The sequence below is a fragment of the Lynx rufus genome, unplaced genomic scaffold, assembly GCF_022079265.1.
Source record: "Lynx rufus isolate CCGP_SWC_20201006 ecotype Redwood Valley unplaced genomic scaffold, mLynRuf1.p SCAF_6, whole genome shotgun sequence".
In the NCBI taxonomy this organism is placed as follows: Eukaryota; Metazoa; Chordata; class Mammalia; order Carnivora; family Felidae; genus Lynx; species Lynx rufus.
Genome location: NW_025814878.1, coordinates 34,762,966 through 34,788,189, shown reverse-complemented (window position 1 = coordinate 34,788,189; position 25,224 = coordinate 34,762,966). Strand labels below are relative to the sequence as shown.

General features: G+C 34.5%; 1 protein-coding gene across 1 annotated transcript in view; it reads right to left on the bottom strand.

Moving 5' to 3' along the window:
- The window catches only part of TRDN (triadin), a 496,354-nt gene that overhangs the window by 272,656 nt on the left and 198,474 nt on the right, over positions 1 to 25,224 (bottom strand). Inside the window, 2 exon segments of the mRNA XM_047103003.1 lie at positions 5,813 to 5,845; positions 6,909 to 7,073. Coding sequence (XP_046958959.1) covers positions 5,813 to 5,845; positions 6,909 to 7,073 — 198 coding nt within the window.

Below are 25,224 nucleotides of genomic sequence, written 5' to 3'. Positions count from 1 at the left end.
GAAAAGCAAAATTATATTAGAAAGACATCTATCTCTTTATGAGATGCATAAAACTTCAATAAGTTTGTGGGTTTGTGGATATGATATACAGATGGGATTAGATAAGTTTCAACAACAAATCTAACCCTCTTGTTTACTTTTAACGATACAAATGTTGAGAAGCCTTGTGAAAATGTATGCATACATGCATACATATGCCTTATGCATGAACATGTATATAAGAGCTACACATACATGTACACACACATACACAGAGATGACAATTTTATTACAGTAATGTTTACTTTTTTAAGTGTTCTTCCAAGTAATGGTAAAATGACATAGGGAATTAATAAGAAATTTATTTTCAATGATCTCTCCGCTGAGTAATTGATTAATGCTTTCTTCAATTATATTGGAAACAAAGGTCTGAAAAACACATGATTTGCAAAAGATTTGTTACTCTATTCTGAAAGTCATTTACTTTCTGAATTCCCTGGAAGTAAAATGATTTTATTAGGCTCTCCAAATGACTGCTAGATATTTCTACTATTCTCAAATAGGAATCTTTGTGCAACCAACCAATTTTCCAGAAAGGATAAAAAAACCCAAAATATTGTAAATTGTAACGATTTTGGATAAAATTATGTCTTGCTTTAGTATATTCATCTAAACCCTGGGTACTGCTCACTTTATTTATGTTTGCCATTGTTATTTATAATGTTTTCCATGTTAGCTAATAGACAAACCAGCTTTTATTTTCAAACCTCTTACTCAAATCAAATTTACCAATCTCAAAAAATATAATTTTGTTTTGCAGTTCAAGAATAATTTTAGTTTGGGGGCGCCTGGGTGGCTTAGTCGGTTAAGCGGCCAACTTCGGCTCAGGTCATGATCTCACCATCCGTGAGTTCCAGCCCCGCGTCCGGCTCTGTGCTGACAGCTCAGAGCCTGGAGCCTGTTTCAGATTCTGTGTCTCCCTCTCTCTGACCCTCCCCCGTTCATGCTCTGTCTCTCTCTGTCTCAAAAATAAATAAACGTTAAAAAAAATAAAAAACAAAAGAATAATTTTAGTTTGCATCTTGAGGAAATTATTAAGAAAGAATAATTTTTGCAACACAACTGGAAGATATGTGATTAAAAGTAGATGAAAAGGCTAAAATGAGGTGGAGTTAACATAATAAATTTATTTTATTTAAACTTTTTAAAAATTTTTATTTATTTATTTTTAGAGAGAGAGAGCACATGTACACAAGTGGGGAGAGGGACAGAGGAAAGAGAGAGAGAAAGAGAGAGAGAGGGAGGGAATCTTAAGCAGGCTCCATGCTCAGCATGAAGCCCAACAGGGGGCTTGATCCCATGACCCAGGAATCATGAACTGAGTTGAAATCAAGTCAGACTCTCAACAGACTGAGCCACCCCTAATAAATTTATATTACTAATAAGTTATAAAAATCAGACAAAACAATATTCTATTTTACCTTATTTTATTTGGACTAATGTCATGTAATATATACATAAAATTTTCAATTGTTTATGAAGCTAAGAGCATGATAAAGAGTTTGAAATTTCAGCAATATATATGTGAAGGGATATCAAATTCTAAGGTGTTACTTTTGGGACTTAATAAATATGTTTCAAATATAAAAGAAATGACTCATAATTTTTTTAACTACCATAAAGTTATATAATGTATTAAGCATTACATATATTTAAATATGTATATTTAAAACCAGTAGCTAGCATATAGTTTTATACTTTTTATTAATAGGAGGTAGAAAATACATGTAACATAAATAGCATATAATGAATAAATGTTGCATAATGTATTATACATATATACACACATGTTCATATATGTGTATATACATAGAGTAAATTGTTTCCTCACCTCGTATATGACTTAAGTTTTTGTCAGTAGGAGATACAAAATACTAAGCATTTTACATTAGATGAAATAATATGAGATTTGGCTATAATTAGATTAGATATTTTATAATATAATTACATAAAATGTTGTTAATTCAGTGCATCTTAAAAGTTTGGTTGTCTCAGAAAATATCCCAGCTATATTTAAAAAAATCAATGTCACTAAACTACACTGCTTTGGTTGTTTCAAAGTGCTCTTTCAAGCCAATGACAGTTCGCAAGATCATATATTGAGAATAACTGAAAAGAATTATTTATTTTTAAATTTTTTAAAAGCCCTTGATAGCTTTTAGTATTTCCTACCTATACTCTTTTTGCTTTGCTCTTGAATCTCCCTCAAGAGCAATCCAATCTTTTACATTATTCAGCTAAATAAAAGGTAAAGTCATTAAGTGAAACTTATCGTTGCTCTAATCTCCAATCTCCTCCACACCATCATATCTCTGGTGTCAGAACATCCCGTCATGAAAAAGAGCACTTGTGTATCAACATCATGCTTCTCCTTTAGCAGACGTATGAGGATGGACCAGAAAGACCAAGAGGTCAAGACCTTTCCTCTTGGTCTTTCTGGTCAGCATTCTAGCAATTTTAGGATGGGCGAAGTCTATTTCTTTATGTTGTAAAGTAGAATACTATTATGAACTTAGGTGTGTTTTCAGGCAAATTAGTTTTAAGAAAGCATACAGATGTAATTTCATTCCTTTATAGCTATCTGCACTTGTGTACCCTGGGAAAGTAAGGAGTCAACATCCATAACGTATACTGTACCGGGAAGAAGTTACATAACAGGAGATCCAGATAAACAAAGCACACCTACCATACACAGCCAAAAACTGTTTCAGGAATTATGATTTACAACGGTATTTGTTTCTCATAGTTATAAGTTTCAAATAATTATATAATAAAATATAAAATTTTATAATGATTCAGTGCCTTGGACTCATCATATAGTGTTTGGTAATAGAATTTACTATTTTAAAATTTTGACAAGCTGAAAAGTAAATATGCATAAAGAATATAAAGACACTAGGTACTACATCTAATGCCCTGAAGCTATATTTATTTATAACAACATAAGCCACAGAATTGCAGATTCAAAAATGTCATCCATATTAATAATTTACTTAATAATCAACCCTCAACTCTGAGATTGTTTGACTCAACCATTATTCTACATCAAATTCAACCTGTGAACTCCACCCATAAATAACAGGATGGCTGAGTTTTTAGTTTGATGAAAATAGCAACTGGACAAATGAAACTAACATTTTAAGTGCATTTAAATAAAATGCTTCATAGAGACACAGGACAGTTAAATAAACAATTCCACGGCCTGATGACTTAGGTAATATAAAATGGCTAAATAGTATTGAATATATCTGAATGGGAAAGAGCATTCACGAGGAGACCAACAATCATTTACTTATGGATGAAAATCAAATGTTTTAAGAGACTGTCATTCTAGATTACCAAAAACATACTTCTTAAACCACAATTTTTAAATATGCAAATGTATAAAATAATCCATCATAAAATAGAGATAAGTTCATAGCATCTCTTCTCTAATAATAATATTTGAAATTTGCTTTTAAAAACAGAATACATAAAAAGTAAATAAATAAAAATAAAAACAGAATATGTATTGGAAATGTTTTGTTTTTAGAAATGTTTGTAAAATATTATATATTGCCTTAAAACTCTCCTCGCCTCTATGACTCTACAAAGGAAAAGACTATAAATAAAAAATAGTAATTGTAATGAAATGTATTTCCTTCAGTCTACTTTAACTAACGTTCATTATTACGTAGCTTTTATACCCAAGGTAGGGTATCTGTTTCCTCAAATGTCCATTTATGCAACCCTCTGAATTATATTATTAAGAAAATAATAATAAGCGCCTGGGTGGCTTAGTTGGTTAAGTGTCTGACTTTGGCTCAGGTCATGATCTCATGGTTTGTGAGTTCGAGCCTTGCATCAGGCTCTGTGCTGACCGCTTGAAGCCTGGAGCCTGCTTCAGATTCTGTGTCTCCCTCTCTCTCTGCCCCTCCCTTGCTTATGCTCTGTCTCCCTTTGTCTCTCAAAAATAAATAAATGTTAAAAATTAAATATATATATCTATTTAATATATATACATTCAGATGATTTTAAGTCTACTCTTCTTTTGGTAATCTTTCAAGACATTAGTGTACATGGTTTTAAACACATATATCACTTAGACTGTTTTAACTAATGAGCATTGTTGACATGTTTTTAAAAAAAAAAGTATCCTTAACAGCTATTTAATAGTCTTTCTGTTGATTTTATAAAATACGGCAATAATTTAAAGAATAATAATTAAACAGCTTTATGCAGATTTGCAATTTATGCTAATCATTACATGAAACAATTTAAAAATAATCCCATAGGGAAATTCAAATCAAAAGGAAAGAACAGACTATTAAATTCTAGATATTGATTTATGAAGAATATGATCCTATGATTTTCTTGTAGAATTCAATTTATAAGTAAGAAAATATTTGTTTTTCTCCCTTCCTTTTCTGATTGGAATACACAATATACATAACCTTTTGTTTCCAGACAATGGCTAGTAACTCATTAGCTTAAACTTTTACTGTGTTCTAGGCACTATCCATTGGAGATCAGCTATTAAAAAAAAAAAAAAAGCTGTTTCTAACCTCAAGAAGTTTAAAACTAATCTAAGAATCTCTAAACCTGGATTTGATGGCTGAACTATGGCTTGAGTTCTTACATTCTCATCCTGGATTTGTGATCATGAAACCTTTCTCCTCTTGATAACTTCACAAACACTTTCATTTCTGGCTTTCTCACATTTGAGTATCACTAGCTCAGCTCTCTTTTGTTGGATAAGTTACAAATTCAAATTTTCCAAATTAACATAAACTAAATGGATTTTACCCCAGAGAGTGAGATAATCATCATCTCCTCAGGCAAGGCTAAAGCTCTAAATTTGGACCCCACTGTTTGTATCTATAGGAGGTCTAGGCAGATAGCAACAGAAGCCAGCAAGTTCTCCCCTGGAGTAAACACTCCCCAAAGCCTCTGCTGAATATGTGCAGCGATGACTAAAACATCACAATTGTATCAAGTCTGGCTATGTGTTGGCTGTTTCTCATTCCAAATATACCTCAGGAAGGTATCCTTTCTCCTTTTGTCCCTTCTAGAAATAATTCTCCCTTCTTCCTATAAAAATACTTGCCCCTCTGAGGTTTTTGCCCCATAGCCATACCTCTTTGTCCTAGCCATATTGCTTCCATCTCTTGGATTCATGACAATCATGGGCAGTTATTGAAAAGCCTGGCAAAATCTATTTCTGCAAAGAATCCCTCCATACCAAATCCAAGTACACCCAGGTGACTCTATTCCTTTGGGATGATGCATGGCACATACTGACTGATATGTCTTTGCCTCCAAGATTATTATTTTGCACACTATCTCATATACCCTGTCCCCTACTTATCACCTAAAAATGAAGAATATTAATAGTGACAGTAAAATAAGAAGAAAATGAATAAAAATTTAAAATCTGGCCACAGTGAGAATAAAGAAAATGGGCATCACCATTTTCTGGGCCATTTCTGTGTCTACTGAATTCACTCCTCATTCCTGTAATTCCAACTCACACAGATCTATGTGTAGATGAATTCACACATATCCTGAAGAAGGCACCAAGTAATCAACTGAAAAATAATAGGCTCAGCTTTATTGGAGAGAATGGAGTATTTCTCTACCTACCTATAAAATTTGATCTAATCATCGAACAAAAACTGTACATTGAAAGTAAATTAAGGTTCCAAATCATGTAAAATATATTTTGAGTCATGCTGAAAAATGAGCATTACCATAAAAGGGGAAAAATGCATTATTAAAGGTAAAAACAACCAACCTTTTTGTTTCAAGGGAGGCTCCTCTATTTCTCCTAGACCAAGACAAAAACAGTGAATTAGAAAAACCTTTAGCTTAGCGTAATACTGTTTCTCCATTTTCCCATTTTCTTTTGTTCATTAAAAAAGCCATCCATTAGTTTTGACATTAGTAGTCTTTATATTACTTTGCCTCCCAAATTCCAGTTTTTAAGTATAAACTTTGTTTATGTACATTTATGTGAGATAGTTTCACTTTTATGAGTTCAATAAAAGTGTGGCAGCAATCCAAATTATACATTATAGTTCATATATCATGTTCATTTCTATTCTCTATTGTTCATCTCGACCTCTCACTGGGGCCAAACAAATACAAATTCAGACAAAGTCATAGAGAGGTCTAAAATAATAAGAGCTTTCCTGGTAGTCAAGGTAGTCTGATGACTGAGGCTGACCCTAAAAAATGTCATGTAGAAGACAAGATCATTATGCTTTGTTCTTTTCACATCCATTCAATAGCAGTTTATGTATGGTTGGAGTTTATTTTCTTTTGTTTATTAATATATATGAGAAAGTACATAGGTTAGCTGCATAATTGTGACATTTAGAACATTTCCCTCCATTACACCTCCATTTGGTTCAATCAATTTACTTTTTATTATGATTTTAGGAGAATTGCTTTCTGCTATTTGACTATGAATATGACTTACATGTATAAAACATATGTCTATCAAGTTTTACTGTTGTTATTTCAATCTTCCTAAGGATAAACTTGAGAAATAGCTACAATTTTTTTTCCCAAAGAAGCATATAAATGTGAGTTCCTATTGTGAGTTTGTAGTATTGCATAATAAGACCCTCTCTACGATAATGCTACCCTCATGGTAGCATTTAATGTTGACATCTTTGTCATAAAGGCAGATAAGCCGTAAGATGAAAGCCAAATAGAGACCAATTTACTGAGTTTGGCAGCCTGTTGATAAGCTATTAGAACTCAGAAGTGTATTCATTTTGGGTTAGCCTGACCCAAGTGCTCATTTGTGTTTAAACTTAAGAAAACCACTGTAATACATAACTAAAATTGGTCCAAGAAGTTAGATGTATCTCTATGCTTTGTACCTTTATCAGTGTCCTCATCCCCATCATCATCATCTTCTTCATCACCCTCAGACGAGATGATGTCAGACAACAAAGAAAAGAAGCCATAGACCCAGTCGGTGGTTTCTTCCACAGCATCATGTACAAGTTTTAGAGGATCTGAGCCAATCTTGGAAATAGAGCTTGCTAAAAGTAATTAAAAATAAGAGAAAAATTTTACAATCATCCCAAAGAAGCTAAGGAAAGCTGTTTTTACTGATTTGTGCTTTTGACACAAAATATGTCAATTTTATAAATGTAAATATCTCTTAGCTACAATTTTTTGGGGGGCTCAGAAATAGAAAGTACATTTTGTCATAGTATGCATAGGTATTCAGTTAAAAAAAAAGTTTTTGAATATCTATGGTACCAAACACTATTTAGTTACCAAGAAAGAAATTGTCCTTGAAAAGCTTATAATCTAAATAGTAGTTTAACACAGGGCAAAATTAGAAATGGATTGAAATAATGTGTATCTATGTTATTCAAATTGGTATATCCACTGTAAGTTATGGATGTTCAGGCACAGAAGAAATCACTGTTGGCCCATATTATACTGGAAAGCATCATGGAGAAGATGGCTCTGTAAATTTTCAGCAAACAATAAGTTCCAAGTTGACTTAAATAGCTGTGACTAAAGTAAGAGTGATAGGTCCATTTATTATAATTTGTGATATATCAGAAAAAGTCTGGAATTGTCAAGGTAGTATTTATATCAGGTTCCAGCTAGATCCAATTTGTTTATCCTTATTAGGCATCCTAGTACCTAAAAATAAAGAACATTTAAATTTCTAGTAATTTTAGTAGATAGAGTTAGGAAAACCTAAAGTCTATAAATCTTCCATTTTTTATATCCTAGGAGATATAAACTATTTGTGAAATGGGAGATTAAAAACTAAAAATGTAAGCAAATAGACATAATAGATATTTCTAGAATGTTGTTCTTCTCATTTTAATTTTATGAAAACTACTCTGAGGGGGTAAGAGTAACCTCTATTATCTGACTGAAGAGGAGATCTATCTAGAAATACGGTATAAGTTGCAACTGACTTTCCGTCAATCTATAATTAAATTTTAGATTTGTTTTCCTTAATTTTATTTATTTTTATTTATTTTTAATTTTTTTAATTTAAATTTTATTTAGCCAACATACAGTGCAATATTGGCTTCAGGAGTAGAATTCAGTGATTCATCACTTACATACAACACCTAGCATTCATCACAAGTGATGATTTTTAATACCCATCACCCATCTAGCCCATCCCCCACCCATCTCCCTCTGTTTTCCTTAATTTTAAAAACTATTTTAGCTTCTCAGAGATTCTTCTCCATTTGATATCTTAAAAGACTACAATTATACCAACATATTATATTACCTAAAGGTTAAGTATTCTAAAATTAAGCTTTTATTCTGATAGAGAGAAGTCGCTGGAAAGTTTGAACAAAGGAATGATATGATTTGACTTATGTAACTTCACTCGCTGTGTTGAGGATTCAAAGAATGCCAGGTTGGAAACAGGGAGATCAGTAAGGAGCCAAATGGAATAATCAAGGAGAATGATGATTATGGTGATTTCTATCAGGATGATTGTGTGGTCATGAAATGTGGTCAGCTGAATGTATTTAAAAGATAGAAGTAATAATACAGGCTTACAGTTTGGCTCTTACAGTTTGGCTCTTAGGTATGAAAGAAAGATACAGGTACAGGATAACTTCAAGGTTTGTGGCGTGAAATACTGGAAGGATGGAAATGTCATTTGTTGGAATGAGGAGGTCTGGAGAGAAACAGGGCTTTGTAGGGGTGGTATACAAGTACCTGAGTTTTAGATTCATCATACTCTAGTTGCCTATTAAATATCTATGTGCAGATGTAGACATTTTTACAACTCAATATGACCTACAAAAGAGAAGTCCTAGCTGAAGATAAGAAATTTGGGAGTTCAGCAGAGGTATTCAAAATCATGATACTGAACGAAATCACCAAGGGAGTGGACCCAGGAGCACTCCCACATTTAGAAGACAGATCAGTCAGAAAAACAACAGCAATTGATTATGACAAGGAGAGATGAGAAAGACAGAGACAGAGATATTGACACATACATCCGGAGAGAGAAAGAAAGAAGCAGAAAAAAGAGAGCATAACGTCCTAGATGTCAAGTGAGGAAATTGTCTTGTGGAGGATACAGTGATCAACAGGCAAAAGTTGCTGATAGGTCAGGTAAAATGAAGACTGAGAATAGACCTTGAAATTTAATGAGAATAGACCTTTAGATTTAATGAGGAGGATGTCATTGGTGACCTTCAAAGGGCTGGTTTAGTGGAATGCATTCACGACCAAATGGGAATAATGTAAAGGTGGTAAGTACATTTTATTGAAAGTAAATGACAAGAGTTTGGGCAATGTTTAAAGAGAACTAGTATCATAGTGGGTTTTCTGTTGTTAACATTGTTTAAAATGGGAAGAATATTCCATTTTATGCTGATGGGGAAGATCCCACAGAAAGGGGAAAAGTGTGTGCTCGCTCAGGCAGTACATATACTAGAAAGGGGGAAAGTGATACAATAGAAGGGAATTCTGGGAAACTTTTATATGTTCTATTTCAGGGGATTCACAGCTCATTCAAGGAGGCCAAGTTACAAAATGTTGGTTTCAGAAAAACTTATCTCCATGATTCAGTGACAGTGTAACTTTACTCTTTGGACCTTATTTTACTGCATTCTGGAGAGTTTCGTGTGAGCAAGATATGGTAGTCTGAATGGTAAGATTAAACCTTAGAGAAAGGAAATGAAATGGAATTTTATAATTGCAATGGAAAAATTTTAAAGAATTATATGTAAGGAACTGGATTGTAATGGCACCATTAAATGTATATTTTAGCACTAGTATATTTTATATCTAATGGAAGAATACTGCAAATGGGATTTTTATTATCTGAATAGATTGAGACCATTTCCCCATTTCCCTTCTTTCTAAATGTTCACTGAGGAACTTAACAATAAAATCCAACAAAATAGATATCAGTTTAATTATCCTTATGCCTAAATGCACTATATATACTCTGCAGACATGTATATTGCCTGCTTCTAAAATAGTCAAATCAGGATGTTTTCATGAAGTCAATGTTGCTGACTTAAGATCAGCCTCTGATTTTAGCTATGTGAACAACTTTAAAAACATAGATATAGATATGCATATAGATACAGATTATAGGTATATCTTAAATAAGACAGTAGTCCTCAAGGTGATTCTTATTCCCTTTTTCAGACATCACATCCAAATTATATCATGGGAATAATATTATACAATGCACCTGAAACTTTTATTGATTTTTCAGTACATTTTCTTACCTCTCATGTTTCCATGAGTTAAATTAAATATATTACATTGAGGGTCATCATAAAAATAATAGTAGCTAACAGTTTAAATAGAGTGTATTTTACCCACAAGATACCACCCTAAGAACTAAATGTATATTAACCCACATTTTTTTCAATAATCCAATGATGTAGCTATATTATATATTTTAAATAAGAAAACTGAGGTACAGAGAATGTAAATGAGATGCCTAAGGTTACATAGTTATTGTGATGGAGGCTGATTTTGCACCCTCCAGAGTATGACTCTTACCTATGCTATACTGTTATCAACAAACAAAAATATGAATTCACCATTGGTTCTGGAGTCAGATATTAGATGAGATATTCTGGGAGGAGGTTTTCTTGCTGTTAAAAGGAGAAACAAGGACTTTGGTGCATGGGAACATAAAGCCCAGGGCTGCTGTAACCACCTTATAACCATGAAGACAGTAGCTGATTCACTGAGGAAGGCAAAGGTTAAAAATGAAAAACTTTGTGTCCATATGACATTGGTGAGGCATTGAATTATCCAATCTTGGAATAATCGCCCTACTTCCAGAGCTTCTGTTATGTGAGATAAGAAATGTTTCTCAGTGTTCAAGTCACTCTTAATTGTATCTTATATTTTTTTAAAAAAAATATACCACCAGGTGCAGGGAAACTGCTCGAGGCTCCTTATGATCAGTAATTGGATTCTTGGCACTGATAAAAGAGTACCAAGAGAGGCAAGAGAGGCAAAGAAAAGTTTAAAGTTAAATAAGATTTTTGTTGGTCCTCTGTCTTTGAAGCCAAACTATCCAGCTACTTAAGTTTCTAAGTGGGAACCTACACGAGAAATTAAATTACTCATTTTCTGTTTTCCTCCTGAAGAACCAGCTCCATAATTTTGCCATTATCTTTGATCATCAGTCTTACATTCTTTAAGTTATATTTTACTCTTCTTTGTCTTCCAAATCCTGACAAACATTAGCCAATAACGATTACAAGCTTGTGTTCTGAGCTCAGACTGACAGCATTCAAGTTCAGGCCTCCCACCTGTTGCCATGCCAGGCCATATTAAGGTCAGAGACAGAAAAGAAAATCAGTCAGAATAATCCTGTCTTTATGTAAATTTTCAATATTTTGTTCATCACAGATTTTTGCATTAATTTTAAATTTTTAAGTATTACATTAAAATATCATGCATCTTAGTTACTGAGGTTTTTTTGGAGCCCTTCTACTTTACAGCCAAGGTGAGTGTTTCACTGACCCCATGCTAGTCCTGATGCTCGCCCCCTGGATAGCTATATGATGGTGAGAAGATTAACTTTTGCTATGTCTACAAAATTCATCGAAGCCTATGCTTTTCCAAAGTCACAATTCTAAAGTCACCCCTTCATGCCTGTTTTCTATAGTATACCTGGTTCTGGCAAACAGTATTCTATATTGGGGACACAAATTTTTTTCTGTGCTTCAGCATGCTGAACTATAAAATGACAATAAGAGTAATAATACTTGCCTCACAAGGTTGTGACAATTATTACATGGGATAATACATTCGAAGCACACAGTACGGTGCCTGTGAATTAATAGATGCCAATGTGGAGAAAAAAAGCAAGACTGCCTTTTATCTTGAATGAACCAGAGGTTCTTTCCAGTTTGCTAGCTAGCGCAGCAGCTTCTCTTCCCCTTACCAGGAAGCTCTGTGTGTGACCTCAGCTTCCATTAAGGTCTCCAAATGCTGCACCACAGTCATTTCCAGTATCCCCTTGGATGTCTGGGTCCTAAATTCTGACTGCATGGAATTCATTCCCAGATGAACTACCCTCCCCCTCCGCCAGCGCTAAGGCTGCCCTCATGCATATCTTATCAAAGGCAAGAACAACTCAGAGGCGGGATAGTTTTGCCCATCTGCATCTCTCTGAACCATTCCACAGGATGGTGATTGAACCGAAATCCCAGGCATCTTCCGACCCTTTTGCCTTGAGTCTCTGCCCACACCCGATGGTGCTTACTGAACTTTGCTCAAACTCATTGTACATAAACTCCTTAGTATCAAGTGCCTAAAGCAGAGTAAAGGATATAGTGAATGTTAGGTAATTATTAATTCAATTTTCAGAGCCATTTAACTCAAACATATGGTGGTGCTCCACGAATGCAGGCTGTTATAAATTTTGTTTTGTGATCATTTAGTCACTACATCCTCACAGGCAACCTTGGCAGGGTCTTTGAAAACCAAACACTGCTTTTATCAGGACTTGTGAAAGAACTAGAGATTGCCCCTTACCTCCAAGAAAATATTCACATCTAAATATTTGGATCCAAACTGAGGTAAGATCTTTTAAAAGTGTCACAAATGCTACCCCAATTAGGAAAAAATCAAATTGTATGTATGTTGATGAGTGTACCTTGCACATACTAGTACCCAAATGAAATTGACTAGGAAATAGAGAGACTTCTTTCAAGACAATTATGTAGGACTTACTATATACAGTATCTTATGTGTAATATAATCGACATAGTGCTGCCATTTATGGGTTTGCTACACAGGTGTTTCTAATTTTGATATGTGAGGAATTCTGTCTGGAAATATATAGTGGTAATTATCCAGACCTAAAAAATTTATAATTTTAAGTGACTGGTTTTTCCATTCTTGTTGCAGATAAGTCCTAGAATACTTTTGTTTCTGTTGGTGAAAATTTGATGAAGAAAAATATTAGCAAATTATGGGTCATTTAATATGCTCTGAGTTACATGACAATTCTTGCTTAAAGTACGGTGAAATTACTTAGCCTTTGTTCAAGGTAAACAGAATTCCCTAGAACTTAAGCAGTGCCAAACAGAGCTTCACATGTATTTTCCCATTCCCATGCCACCCCCAAGAATAGGAAGAAGGGAAAAATAAGCAAAAAGGTAAAATAGCAAAAAAGTAATAATAGCAAATAGGTAAAAAAATAGCAAAAAGGTAAAAAAAAAATATATTCCTGCTGTGTCAGTGTGAGCAAAAAGCAATGGTTGTCACCACTGTGTTCATAAGTTTCTTATACACAGAAATGAAAACTGAGAGAATGCAAATTCTTATAAAACATTTTGGATTTGAGGTTTGGCATCATTTATAATAGTCAACAATTTCCTAAGGATATAAGGTTGAAATACTGATTTAATTTAGTTTATTTTTAACCAGAGCACATTTGAATTTTTTTTTTTCCAACGTTTTTATTTATTTTTGGGACAGAGAGAGACAGAGCATGAACGGGCGAGGGGCAGAGAGAGAGGGAGACACAGAATCGGAAACAGGCTCCAGGCTCCGAGCCGTCAGCCCAGAGCCTGACGCGGGGCTCGAACTCACGGAACGTGAGATCGTGACCTGGCTGAAGTCGGACGCTTAACCGACTGCGCCACCCAGGCGCCCCTAACCAGAGCACATTTGAAAAGTACTCACAGTGAACTTAAGAGCCCTCTGAGTCTTCAGGCCCTGGAGTTTCCAGCATGGACAACACTAAGTACAGATACTTAAGTAACAAACAACAATGTATGCTTTTATATCCACTATTAAGGTCGGTGTCTTCATCAAAGCGATGTTTACTCAAGATATCATACTTTAAAGCATTTTAGGATCAGTCTGAAGTAACTTTCAAACAATTTCTCATGGGTTGGACCATTTACCTTGAACAAACGTGGTTGAACTCAATGATGTCAGGATTCCCATCTTTAATTTTTATCATCTCAATGGAGGGGATTTCAATCTCCTATACTTATTTATATGCCTTTTTTATCCCATAAGTTTATTGTTTTCTTATTCTGTATTTCATTTCCAATTGAAAGTAAAGCCAATATGAGGAAAATAAGAAAGGAAGGACATCCAAGGAAGTCAAGAATTCAAGAAGTGTTTGACACAGTGCCTTTATTCCTCCATAGTGAATCTCTGAGGTGTATTTATATCCTGCCAATGGAAGTTTGCAAAAGGCACACTAACTGGAATTCCAAATCTTCCCATTATTTTCTCTTGAAAAATTCCTGGAGGACAGCTATATTTTTGTAAGATTGCTTCAGTTCCAGAAACAACACTTGTTATTTTGGTATCCGAGAAGCAAATTTATTGTAAACGGAATAGTGATAATTTGTAGTCCTAAAATAGTTTTTTTTAAATAGCTTTTTTCAAACAAGAAATATTTTGAGAGAGGCTCATTTCTTAATATCTTCTTTTTAAATCCACATATAGTAGTGGATTTCCCCTAAAGGGCTAATTGTAGTGAACCCGGCTAAATAATAGAGGTTTGGGAGAAGCAAAGGCAAAAATAATAATAATATGGAGATGTGGAGGCCAATGAAAATTAAATTCAGCTGCAATAGAATAAACTCTGCATTGGATAGCTTTAGTTATAGTATATAATATCATTTCAAGGATCCTTGTATGGACAAAAATGTGGAATTCAAGCTGTATCGCAAAATTTCTTTGAAATCGAATATGGAGGTTACAATAATTTTTGTATTTATTTAATTAACACTTTGTGATTTAGCAAGAAATATAAATATTAGGACAGCCCATTAGGACTGGATAATTAAGTTATCAAGTACAAGATATTTCTATAGAGCATCTCTCAGATGTGTCTATAAAGAAAAGAATATGAAGGGGATCCTGGGTGGCCCAGTCGGTTGAGCGCCCGACTGCAGCACAGGTCACGATCTTATAGTTCGTGGGTCCAAGTCTCGCATCAGGCTCTGTGTCCACAGCTCAGAGCCTGGAGCCTGCTTCAGATTATGTGTCTCCCTCTCTGTCCCTTCCCTGCTTGTGCACTCTCTCTCTCAAAAAATAAATAAACATTAAAAAAGGGTTTTTTTTTTTTTAAAAGAACATGATGAAAGTTCATTTTGCTCTAGTTAAACGTGTGTTTTCACAAATGGGTGATAACCTTGATAATGCCAGACTCAATAATATAGATTTTAAAATTAGGATGTTTAAAAAGTTGTATAATCACCTTCCTTGAATTACATAAATGATGCAACTTCAGAACTAAGTTTCTCTGAGTAATTTTCTTCAAACTAGATTTTTAATGTAGAGACAATATACAGAGGTTGAAATTCCTTTGAACTTGTTACCCTTATCATCGATGAACACTTCTCAAAAATGATGAAATGAAAAATTGGAGTCATGAAATTCCCTTGGCACTTCTAATACTAACCTCACTAGGAGAGGTCTTTACTTATGCAGATGGAGTTGGGATCTGAAGGCAGAAGAGTCACTTGGGATGAAAATATGGACATAAAGTAGAGGGAGTAAGGAAATTCGCAGCCTACAAAGGATGGGATAAAATTCATGAGAACAAAGTGGAAATTGCATCAGTCCTATGACCTCCAAACCTCCCTCTCCAAAGAGAAGAAGCTGTTTCCCTCATCATGCTAAATATGTACCTAGGCGAGGAGTGGACGAAGCTGAAGCAGGATCTGTCAGGAACTGGAGTTGTTATAGGAGCAGCTGTTGTCCCATGCCAACAAGGTGAGCGCCAAGGTATCAGAACAACATGCATACTTATATTTTAAAGAAAGACATCTAAAATTTTATTTTTATTTATTTATTTTTTTTTTTAAATTTTTTTTTCAACGTTTATTTATTTTTGGGACAGAGAGAGACAGAGCATGAACGGGGGAGGGGCAGAGAGAGAAGGAGACACAGAATCGGAAACAGGCTCCAGGCTCTGAGCCATCAGCCCAGAGCCCGACGCGGGGCTCGAACTCACAGACCGCGAGATCGTGACCTGGCTGAAGTCGGACGCTTAACCGACTGCGCCACCCAGGCGCCCCAGACATCTAAAATTTTAAATAGGGGAAGAATAATTTAAAATATTTGCAATTTTCATTCTGGCCTCAGAATGAAAAGGAGAAAAAAGGCAAGATTATAGGCAAAAAGAAAATACATGGTTAGTGCAACGATCTTGGGGAAACTAAGACGTGTTCTTGAGATAAGGCACAGAGTAGAGAACAGAACCAAGAGATTTTTAAAAATTACATGAGTTATTTTTGATAATTGAGTGTTTATGGATGGTGGGAAAAGGGGAAAGCTCACAAGGAGTACCATGTTTCTGACTTAAAAATTTGGAAAATGAACTGGATTTAGAATCTAAGAGGCAAGACTGGAAAGATATATAAACTAGCTCAGTTAGGAATCTTGGGTTTGCTGATCCAACTGAATATCCTTATGCATTAGAAAAACTGGAGAGAGAATGAGGTTAAGAACGGGGAAAATGAAAATGCTTATAAGATTAATTTTTCCTTCAAAATAAAAATAGTTTTACTGACTCCCATGGTGGAGTCATTTAAGTCATTGTCTTAAAACTCATCTTACATGCTTTGATTATTTAGAATTGTGTCACTGCTTTTTTTCCTCTAAATCTTACTGTTTAGTCATTTTAGAAGATTGATCCTATTATTAGCTTGAGAACCACATATTAAAGATAAGTAGGCTAAACATGATGACATTTTGCTTATCACTTTTTGGGTAATGCAAAGTCATTAAAACCGAAGCAATGGAACAAGGTGATATTGTCCAACGGGGACAAGAAGCCAATGATGATGAAGAAGAGAGTTACAAATGTCGTAAGATAAGGTTTTAACAAGAAAATGGCTGCCAACAGTTCTAAGGCTGAAAGTTTAACCAAGATGAAGATGTTTAGTGTGCAATTTGTTCATGCTTAAGATCAGTTTGTTTATTTTAATAAACTTAATGTATTCATTAAGAAGTCAAGTATGTATTTAAGACATTTCAGCACAGTGTTAGAATAGTGTCAGAACATTTCTTAATAGAGGGGTTTGGCTAAAGAGACAGAAACAAAAAGGGTTGTATCTAAATAGGCATATTGAAAGTGAGGGAAATTTGTTTTCCCAAGTTAGAAAACCCATAAACACCCATGGAAAAGGAGGGAATAGAGGGGGAGGTTTTGAAGATACAGGAAGGAGATGGCATTTGCATCTAGCAACACGTCGATGTACCAACATTGAAAACACATCTTCATGAAGCTCTTCCCTCTCCTACACACCCAAGCACACATGTTCCCTTAAAAGTAATGAGCCCTTTTTAAAATCCAAATCTTTTTGCAGCAATAACTTGTACTTCCCTATTGAATTAATTAAACAAGGAGGCCATTAGACTGAAGTGGTTCTAATGTTTTAGCAGCCAATATAAGCCAACCAAAACCTAAGCCTATAAATGCCCCAAAGTTAAGAAATAAAAACGAACAACCAATAACAGCCAACTAGCCTTTCCCAAATAAGGCAAATGCTTAGCTGTAGCCAATCAAATAATTTCCTTGTTTTGCTTCCATCTCCTCTCTAGAAAAGTCTTTCCCCTAACTCCTGTATGTGCAGCTCTTATAACCACTTTTTGTGTGGTGCTGCCTCATTTAAACTGATTTTTTTCTCATTCTTAAAATTTTGAATGTACCTCAGTTTATCTTTCAAGATCCCAGATAAATATATTTTCCCAAACCATTGTCATTTTCTCTCTCTATTCTTCTTTTCTCTTCCTCTCTGTCTCATAATGGTTTCCCTTTCTTCCTCTCTCCTCTCCCTAGGATCTCTGGACACTACCCATAGATTACAATGATCAGGATTTCTCTTGTTTAGTGGAAATCATGTAAAAAATAAAATAAAATAATAAAGGGCAGACACAAAGCTTTTGAAGTACATAAGATTCTAAAAGATAAAACTCATGTGATTCACAATTTTGAAAAAATAAAATACTTGCAGATGTTGGATAGTTAGATGCTTTTAAACCAAAGAAAAACTAGGATCCTGATTTAAAAGCACTTTTGGTGAGCTAATTGTTTTATTGACTGCACAAGGAAATGACTGTCACTTTTCTAATCTACATTTGAATAGTCATAGTGTAGTTCCAATCCTTGCCATTCAACATCTGAGGCATGGGCATTTTCCTTCTGCTTTTTAACATTTTCTCAATTCAAAATTTCCCATACTCATCTTTACTATTAACTGACTTCAGTATTTTAGAAACCTGCACTTGTATGCAACCCTAATGAAATTAAAGACAAGCAACTTTAGTTGAAATTACATGGCTATTTCAATATTTAATAGTTTCATAGAAAATTTTCCAAGTTATTTTTTGCTATTCTTCAACTGTAACTTTTTGATGCAATAAGGAAAATTAGTGAATGCAAATAGATGTACATTTCACCTCTCTTTTCCAATATGACCCCAATCAACCAATTTTTTGCTGGCAAAATTGTGTTGCAAATGTTGAAGCCTGGAATATTTCCAGCCTACTAGAGATAGACCCATGTCAAATAAAGGACATCTTATATTCTGAAACAAAATTGCAAGCAACTTCTGGCTTCATTTGCCCATGTCAAGTATCTAAATAAAATAAAAGAATCTTATTATACTTTTATTAATGAGCATGGTGTAGATATTATTATATTAATTGAAATACCAATTTGCTTTCTTCATTTAAAAACATCATATCTTAAATATCAACACAGTTCTAATGCTACAATATTAATAAATAATGGAAAAGCAAGTTTTCTGCAGATTTACAGATTTCCAAAGATTTGTTTCCAAGCTAACATTCAGTGGCATTAATTTGCTGGTAGCATAAGAATAGTTGAAATGTCACTGTACTCCAATTGGATGACTTACTTGGATCATTATATTACAAACTTAACAGACCAGTGGAGAAGAGAGTTATTAGATTTGGGATTAATACAGCAATTAGCATATCTGGAATAATTACTTCATAAACATGCGTTTGGTCAGTCAAGGTTTAATTTTGGAAACTCTCAACTGTATTATGTAGTCTCTTTAGCTATTCTATTGCTCAGTGTTAGCTGAGTAAATAATTTTGAAGTTCTTTTTACCACACTAAAATGTAGTATGTAGTGCCATGAATTATGTGCTTACTATGTCATATAAGAGTAACAAACCATTTCAGAATGACTAGAACATTTACTCAATGTTAAAATAAAATAGAGTGCTAAAATCATCGGATTTCTTTAGTGTAATTGCTGGAATCTATGTATATTCACATGATATTTAAAAATTGGAAATCAAGTAGTCAATTCGTCTTTTTGAAATACGCCTATTCATCTTTTTGAAACATTGAAATATGCTTAAGGTCATGAAGAATAAATTAAAATGATACTAACTACAATTTATCTAACTATGTGTGCCATTCAAAATTCCAAGTGTTTTTGTATGTATTAACTTATTCAGTGTTCACAGAACCATATGAATCGGTACTATTATTACCTATGGAGAATGAAACTGAGGCACAGAGAAGTAAATTTCCCAAGATTGCACAGCTACTGATTGGTAGAGTCAGGATTCTAATCCAAAATTCTAGCCCCCAGAGCCTGCATTCAGCTACTGTGGTTCTGGTCTTGAAGTCCATGTGTTCTTTTGTTATTATTGTTTTGTTCCTTTGTTTATTTTTTTCTGTTTTTAGATTTCTTTGCTTGGCAGATATGCTTACCAAATAACTTCTGTTTAGATCACAAAAATTTTATTGAACAATATGTGTCAGTCAGTAGACAGGGCAACAGTATTATTAAGATGAATAAGACAATCCTTGCCTTTTAGATGCTTAAAGTCCAATCAAGGAAATAGAGGTTTACAAAATATTTTAATTGCGAATACTAATATTATCAGAATCATCATAAACTAATATTTCATGAAGAAATACTATGCTCATTACTCAGCATTCAGAGTATAAAAATGCTACTACCTTTTCTGTTATTTATTTACTTATTTATTCATTCATTCTTTCACCTCAACATTAATTCAAATATTTATTGCATTCATACTTTGTGCACTTCTAAGCACTTGAAAAATTAAATGAAATAAAGCCATTTCTTTACAAATCTAACAGCTCAATGGAGAAGAGAGATTTTAAGTAAATAATCACACCCAATTAAATATATAATATGTAAATTGCAAACATACACTATGAGTGAAGAGTAAATAATATAATGAGAAATTATGATAAAGTCACTTGATTTACACTGAAAGTTCAGGAAAGGTTTTTCTAAGAAAGTGAATTTAATCAGAGCACTGAAAGATGCATAATAGTGAATTCATCAAAAAGGTGAATATTAACAGATGGTATGATTCGTAATTGTATCCATCTATATGGGTAAATTTATAATAAATCTAACATAAAGCCTCGTTTGGTAAGGTTCAAATGAGTGGTATAGAGCACTGGTATCAAACTTTTAGATTTTTTTTTACCTTGAAATTCACCACCAGCGAAAACCTGGAACCCAACATTAAATTGCCAACCTTTTATTTTATAGAAGAATGCCATTTAAAAACAGTGACAGAAATAATGTCTGTCATTATCATCATTTCAAAAGAGAATTTTAAGTCCACAAATGTAGGAACAATGAAATTAAGGACCCTTCTTTAAAACAAATAAATTTTGCTTTATCTTTCCCCTCATTTCATGAAAAATCAACACACTTTGATTAGGATCTGGAAAACATTGGACTATGGAAATTTCTGCTTCCTTGAGGTATTTATAAGCAGACTGGATGTGGGTAATGAGATGTGTCCGTTTAGATGTAGTGACCAAGAGGACCAAACGGGCCTGGGACATTGAACAGAAAAGTGGTAATCAAAATAAGACTTGAATCAGAATCAGAAGCTCACAAAATGCCAACTATACTTGAAAAGTCAGTGCACATGAGAACTGATAAGTCTAAAATGTTGCATTTAATTGTCTCAGTTTTTCAAGTCTCCTAAAATGTGAGAACATATTCATATACAGACAGTCACACAGACATCTCTATACGCACACACATAAATATACATATATACATAACTATTAAATGTTAAATTTATACATTCTGATTGGCTATGGGTCTTCCCTGAATCATTTTACTCCTCTAAACTCACAGCCTGACAAACAGTGCACCTGCTTAACTGGGCTAAGTGCCAGGAAAAAAAAAAATCAGGGAAATTAATTTCCAAGAGCAGTAGATAAATGGCACACCTCATTAGAAAATCTATTTAAAAGGCACATCAGGAGATGTCTGCAAGACTTTCATAAGAAATTGATGCTTCCTACCATCATGTCCTTGCTGGCTTTCTTCTCAGATTACTGATCTTACTTCCCAGTAATAAGATTCAAATTCAAGTTATGCTTAATGAGTGCCTTGTATGTGCCAGGCACGTATGTTTTACATGGATTATTTTATCTAATTTTTACAAAATTGTTTTGAAATAAGTATGTGGAATGCATGCAAAAATTACCAAATGCGCTTCTTTGAGACCTCTGGGTATAGCCATAGAATGATTTTTCCCTCTTATGGATGAGGATGCTAATAAATTATAACTCTTGTTCTTAGGCAAGAAGAGCCACAAGTTACTACAATTTATTCCTGTACCTTCTGACCTAGAGGGAAATCATTATTATCCAAGAGTGCCTAAGTTTGCAATAATCTCTTTAGAAATCCTATTTTTTGCATTTATTGTTTAGAGAGAAAATTGTTCCCTTTATAAATAACACAAACAAGTTTGTAAGGAATTTCAACCAAAGCCCACAAATTTTGATCCTGAAAGAGTTACCAAGTCATCAGGGCACTCCTCTGTTTTCTGGAAGAACTTGCTGGCTGTGTTTGCAGAAGCTTGGGGGCAAGGCATCCAGCAGCCTTTGTGACCCTCTAGACTCAATTAATAAGAAAGCAACGTTGCCCTGCACTAACCAACCCTTCCCAGACCCCCATCTTTGTTTTTCTGAAGACTTTCATCTTCCGGAAGAAAAGTAGAGGCAAGATGAATAATATCTGGCTGATCAGACATCTTGGTTTGTGTCTGTTGCCCTGAGACAAATATTAACAGCTCTCCATTTCACTCTCACAAGTGTCCTGTTTTGGATGATAAATTATACAGTCATCCTATGTGGTGGCTTTGTATGCTCTTAAATCACTAAATTGGAATGACATTTCCCAGAATTCCCTTACGTGTAAGGTCCAGGTAACAGTTGGGCACAAGAGAAATTTGCATGAGCTTTAGAAGGCAAAAAAGAAGTAATAGCCATTGCTTATTTTCTGAAGGTTGGTGTAGGGCAGGTGCTGTTGCAGCTCAAGCACATTATCACCGATATGCTGGCTGACCTTGACATGTGGCAGCAGCCGGCAGCATGCTCTCAGTTCCCCCTGGACCGCCTCCTCCAGCATCTCCAAATCTTGGCCAGGCGCTTGTGCAGTTCCGTAGTGGAAGGCACCAATTTATCTTGCAACTCACCCACATCATTGTAATTTGAGGTGGTCAAAGTCAAATGAGGGCTCTAGTTTGTCCTTGTCAGTTCCAGTTTGTCCTCAGTCTCCCCTATGCTATTTCCATCTGCCCTTTCCAATGACAGGGTTCAGGACATGCTACCCCAAATATGGCATCTTGGCATATTAAATATTTTCAGCTGAAAGAATTTGAGAAATGACATTGTGCAAAAAGGACTTGCTGATATTCCTCTGAAGCAGGCCATAAAACTCTCATGAGAAAGGTGTCCTCCCTAAACCCAGAGGAAGGGAATATCCTTATTTCCAAGATGCCCAGAGAGATGTGAATGAACAGCCCTTGCTGTTTCCCTCAATTTACGACACTTAGCTCCTACTCTTTTTATCCTGTCACATTTTTCCACCACTTTCCACTTTTCATCAAACCTAGCATAAAAATGCTCAGGCTTAACTACTTCTTAAGGTCTTCCTTTCTTTATGAAGGCTCTTGTGTCTCATAAAACTTACATTAAACAAGATATTTTTCCTTTGCTATACCAACTTCCACTCTACTGACTCATGACCTTGTGCCCGATACATTGCAATAGCCTTACCTAGACTGCTGATCAGCTCCCATGAATGCATGAGCTTTACACTAAACCTTCTGTTCTGTGTCACTCATAGTGATTCTACTCTGATCAAAACCTGTGACAGATACATCATGTTATTTTTGGATAGTATTAGGACTTTATATTTAGGAAGAAATGAAGGGTAGGTGAAATATCCTTTCTAGTATCTGGTTTTTTGTTTGCTTTTTTGATGTTCTACAATTTATCTCATTTGATAAGAGCAAGCAAAGTCACACATTTTGCAGACCAGAGAGAAAAGTGCTATTTCCATTGACAGACAAGGAAACATAAGTTCCTAGTCATGTTAGCTTATAGGTCACAGAGTTGTAGAGTGAACTCAAGTCTTCTGAAAGAGGCACGTAAAAGTCAGTTCCACATATCCCTCACCAGTACGTTATTTGGGTATATCAAACCAAATTCAGAAAATAAGGAATTTCGAAGATTGGCCTAAAGGAGAATCATTCTTCTCAATGCAGTATAGTATTTGCTTATGAAAATAGATTTTCATTTCTCTAAGAACAATTTTTAATGCCTTAAAAGCATTTACTTACTTTTCTAAAATGCCAGAGAGTAATTCAGAGCCCAGAGACAGTTATCCTGTCTGCCCTTCAGTTATTTCCAATATGCTTTCTTTTATCACCAGCCTTGTTTTTTAAACATTAATGATACAAATTTCAAAAACATTATCTATTACAAAAGACTCATCATCATAACATTAATCCTTAGTAAATGTTTGAAATGTATCAATTAAAAATAGCATTGCAACATAGGAATACCATTTACATTTGACACTCTTATTAAAGAAAACAATTTTTTTCTGTGAATAATCTACATTAAAAAGACAGGCTAGAATTCACTAAATGGAGAAAAGAAATAAAAATTTTAATATGAGTGCATATATCTCATGCAACTAATGGTCACTATGAGTTACAAGTTTTATGCTGTAATTAGACAGACTTTGAACTTATATTATTTTGGTTTCAGAAAATGCACATTCAAATTTTAATTAGCAAAAAGTATTTGAACTTTTTATTTGAAGAATGTATATATTTTTTCTTTAGAATTTTAACTCTGTGATTATTTATTTTTCATTTCAAATTCATTAGAGACTATTTATCTTCCTAGATGTGGTCTTGTGATGACAGTCATCCCAATACATCATCTTTCTCTTTGCACCTGTGGTAATTATAATAACATTTTGTCAGCTAGAGTATTGGATGGCATTTCCTTATATCTAAGCATTTATCTAAAGATGTATAGCCTGGCAATATAATTTTCTGAGAGTGGGTATGGGGTAACCAGCCTTCAAATTGGCCCCCAACGATCGTTGCCTGCTGGTATTCATACCATTTTGTAGTTAGTCTCTTAGGACAATACATAGGGCTGACGTGTGTAACCAAAAGGACTTTGCAGAAATGACGGTATGTGATTTTCAAGTCTAGGTCATAAGAGGCTTTGTGGCTTCTGCCATGCTCTCTCTTGGATCTGAGGGCAGTCAGTTGCCACGACGTGAAGACACATCAGCATTAACCTGACAGCAAAATGAGTGCGACAACTTGCCAGTGGTTCCACTATCCAAGAAAATCTTTAGATTTCTGCATCCCCAGTCAATGTCTTTATTGCAAACTCAAAATATACCCTAAGCCAACAACCACCCAGCTAAGCCATTCCCAAACTCCTGGCCTGCAGAAACTGATTGAGATAATAAATGTTTATTATTGTTTTGAACCACTTATTGTTTTTAAGTTTATTTATTTATTTTTGAGAAAGAGAGAGAGAGAGCAGAGGAGGTGCAGTGAGAGAGAGAGAGAGAGAGAGAGAGAGAGAGAGAGAGAGAGAGAGAATCCCAAGCAGGCTGCACACTGTCAGGCCAGAGCCCAACTCAGGGCTTGAATTCACAAACCAGGAGATCATTACCTGAGACAAAATCAAGAGTCAGATATTAACCAACTCAGATGCTTAACCAAATGAGCCACCCAGGCATCTCTAAACCACTTATTTTTGAGGTAATTTATTATATAGCATAGATGACCATTATAAAATATGACAAGTAACATTGCATCTTATAAACATATTTTATTATTTTTTCATTCTGATTTTATTAAATGTATT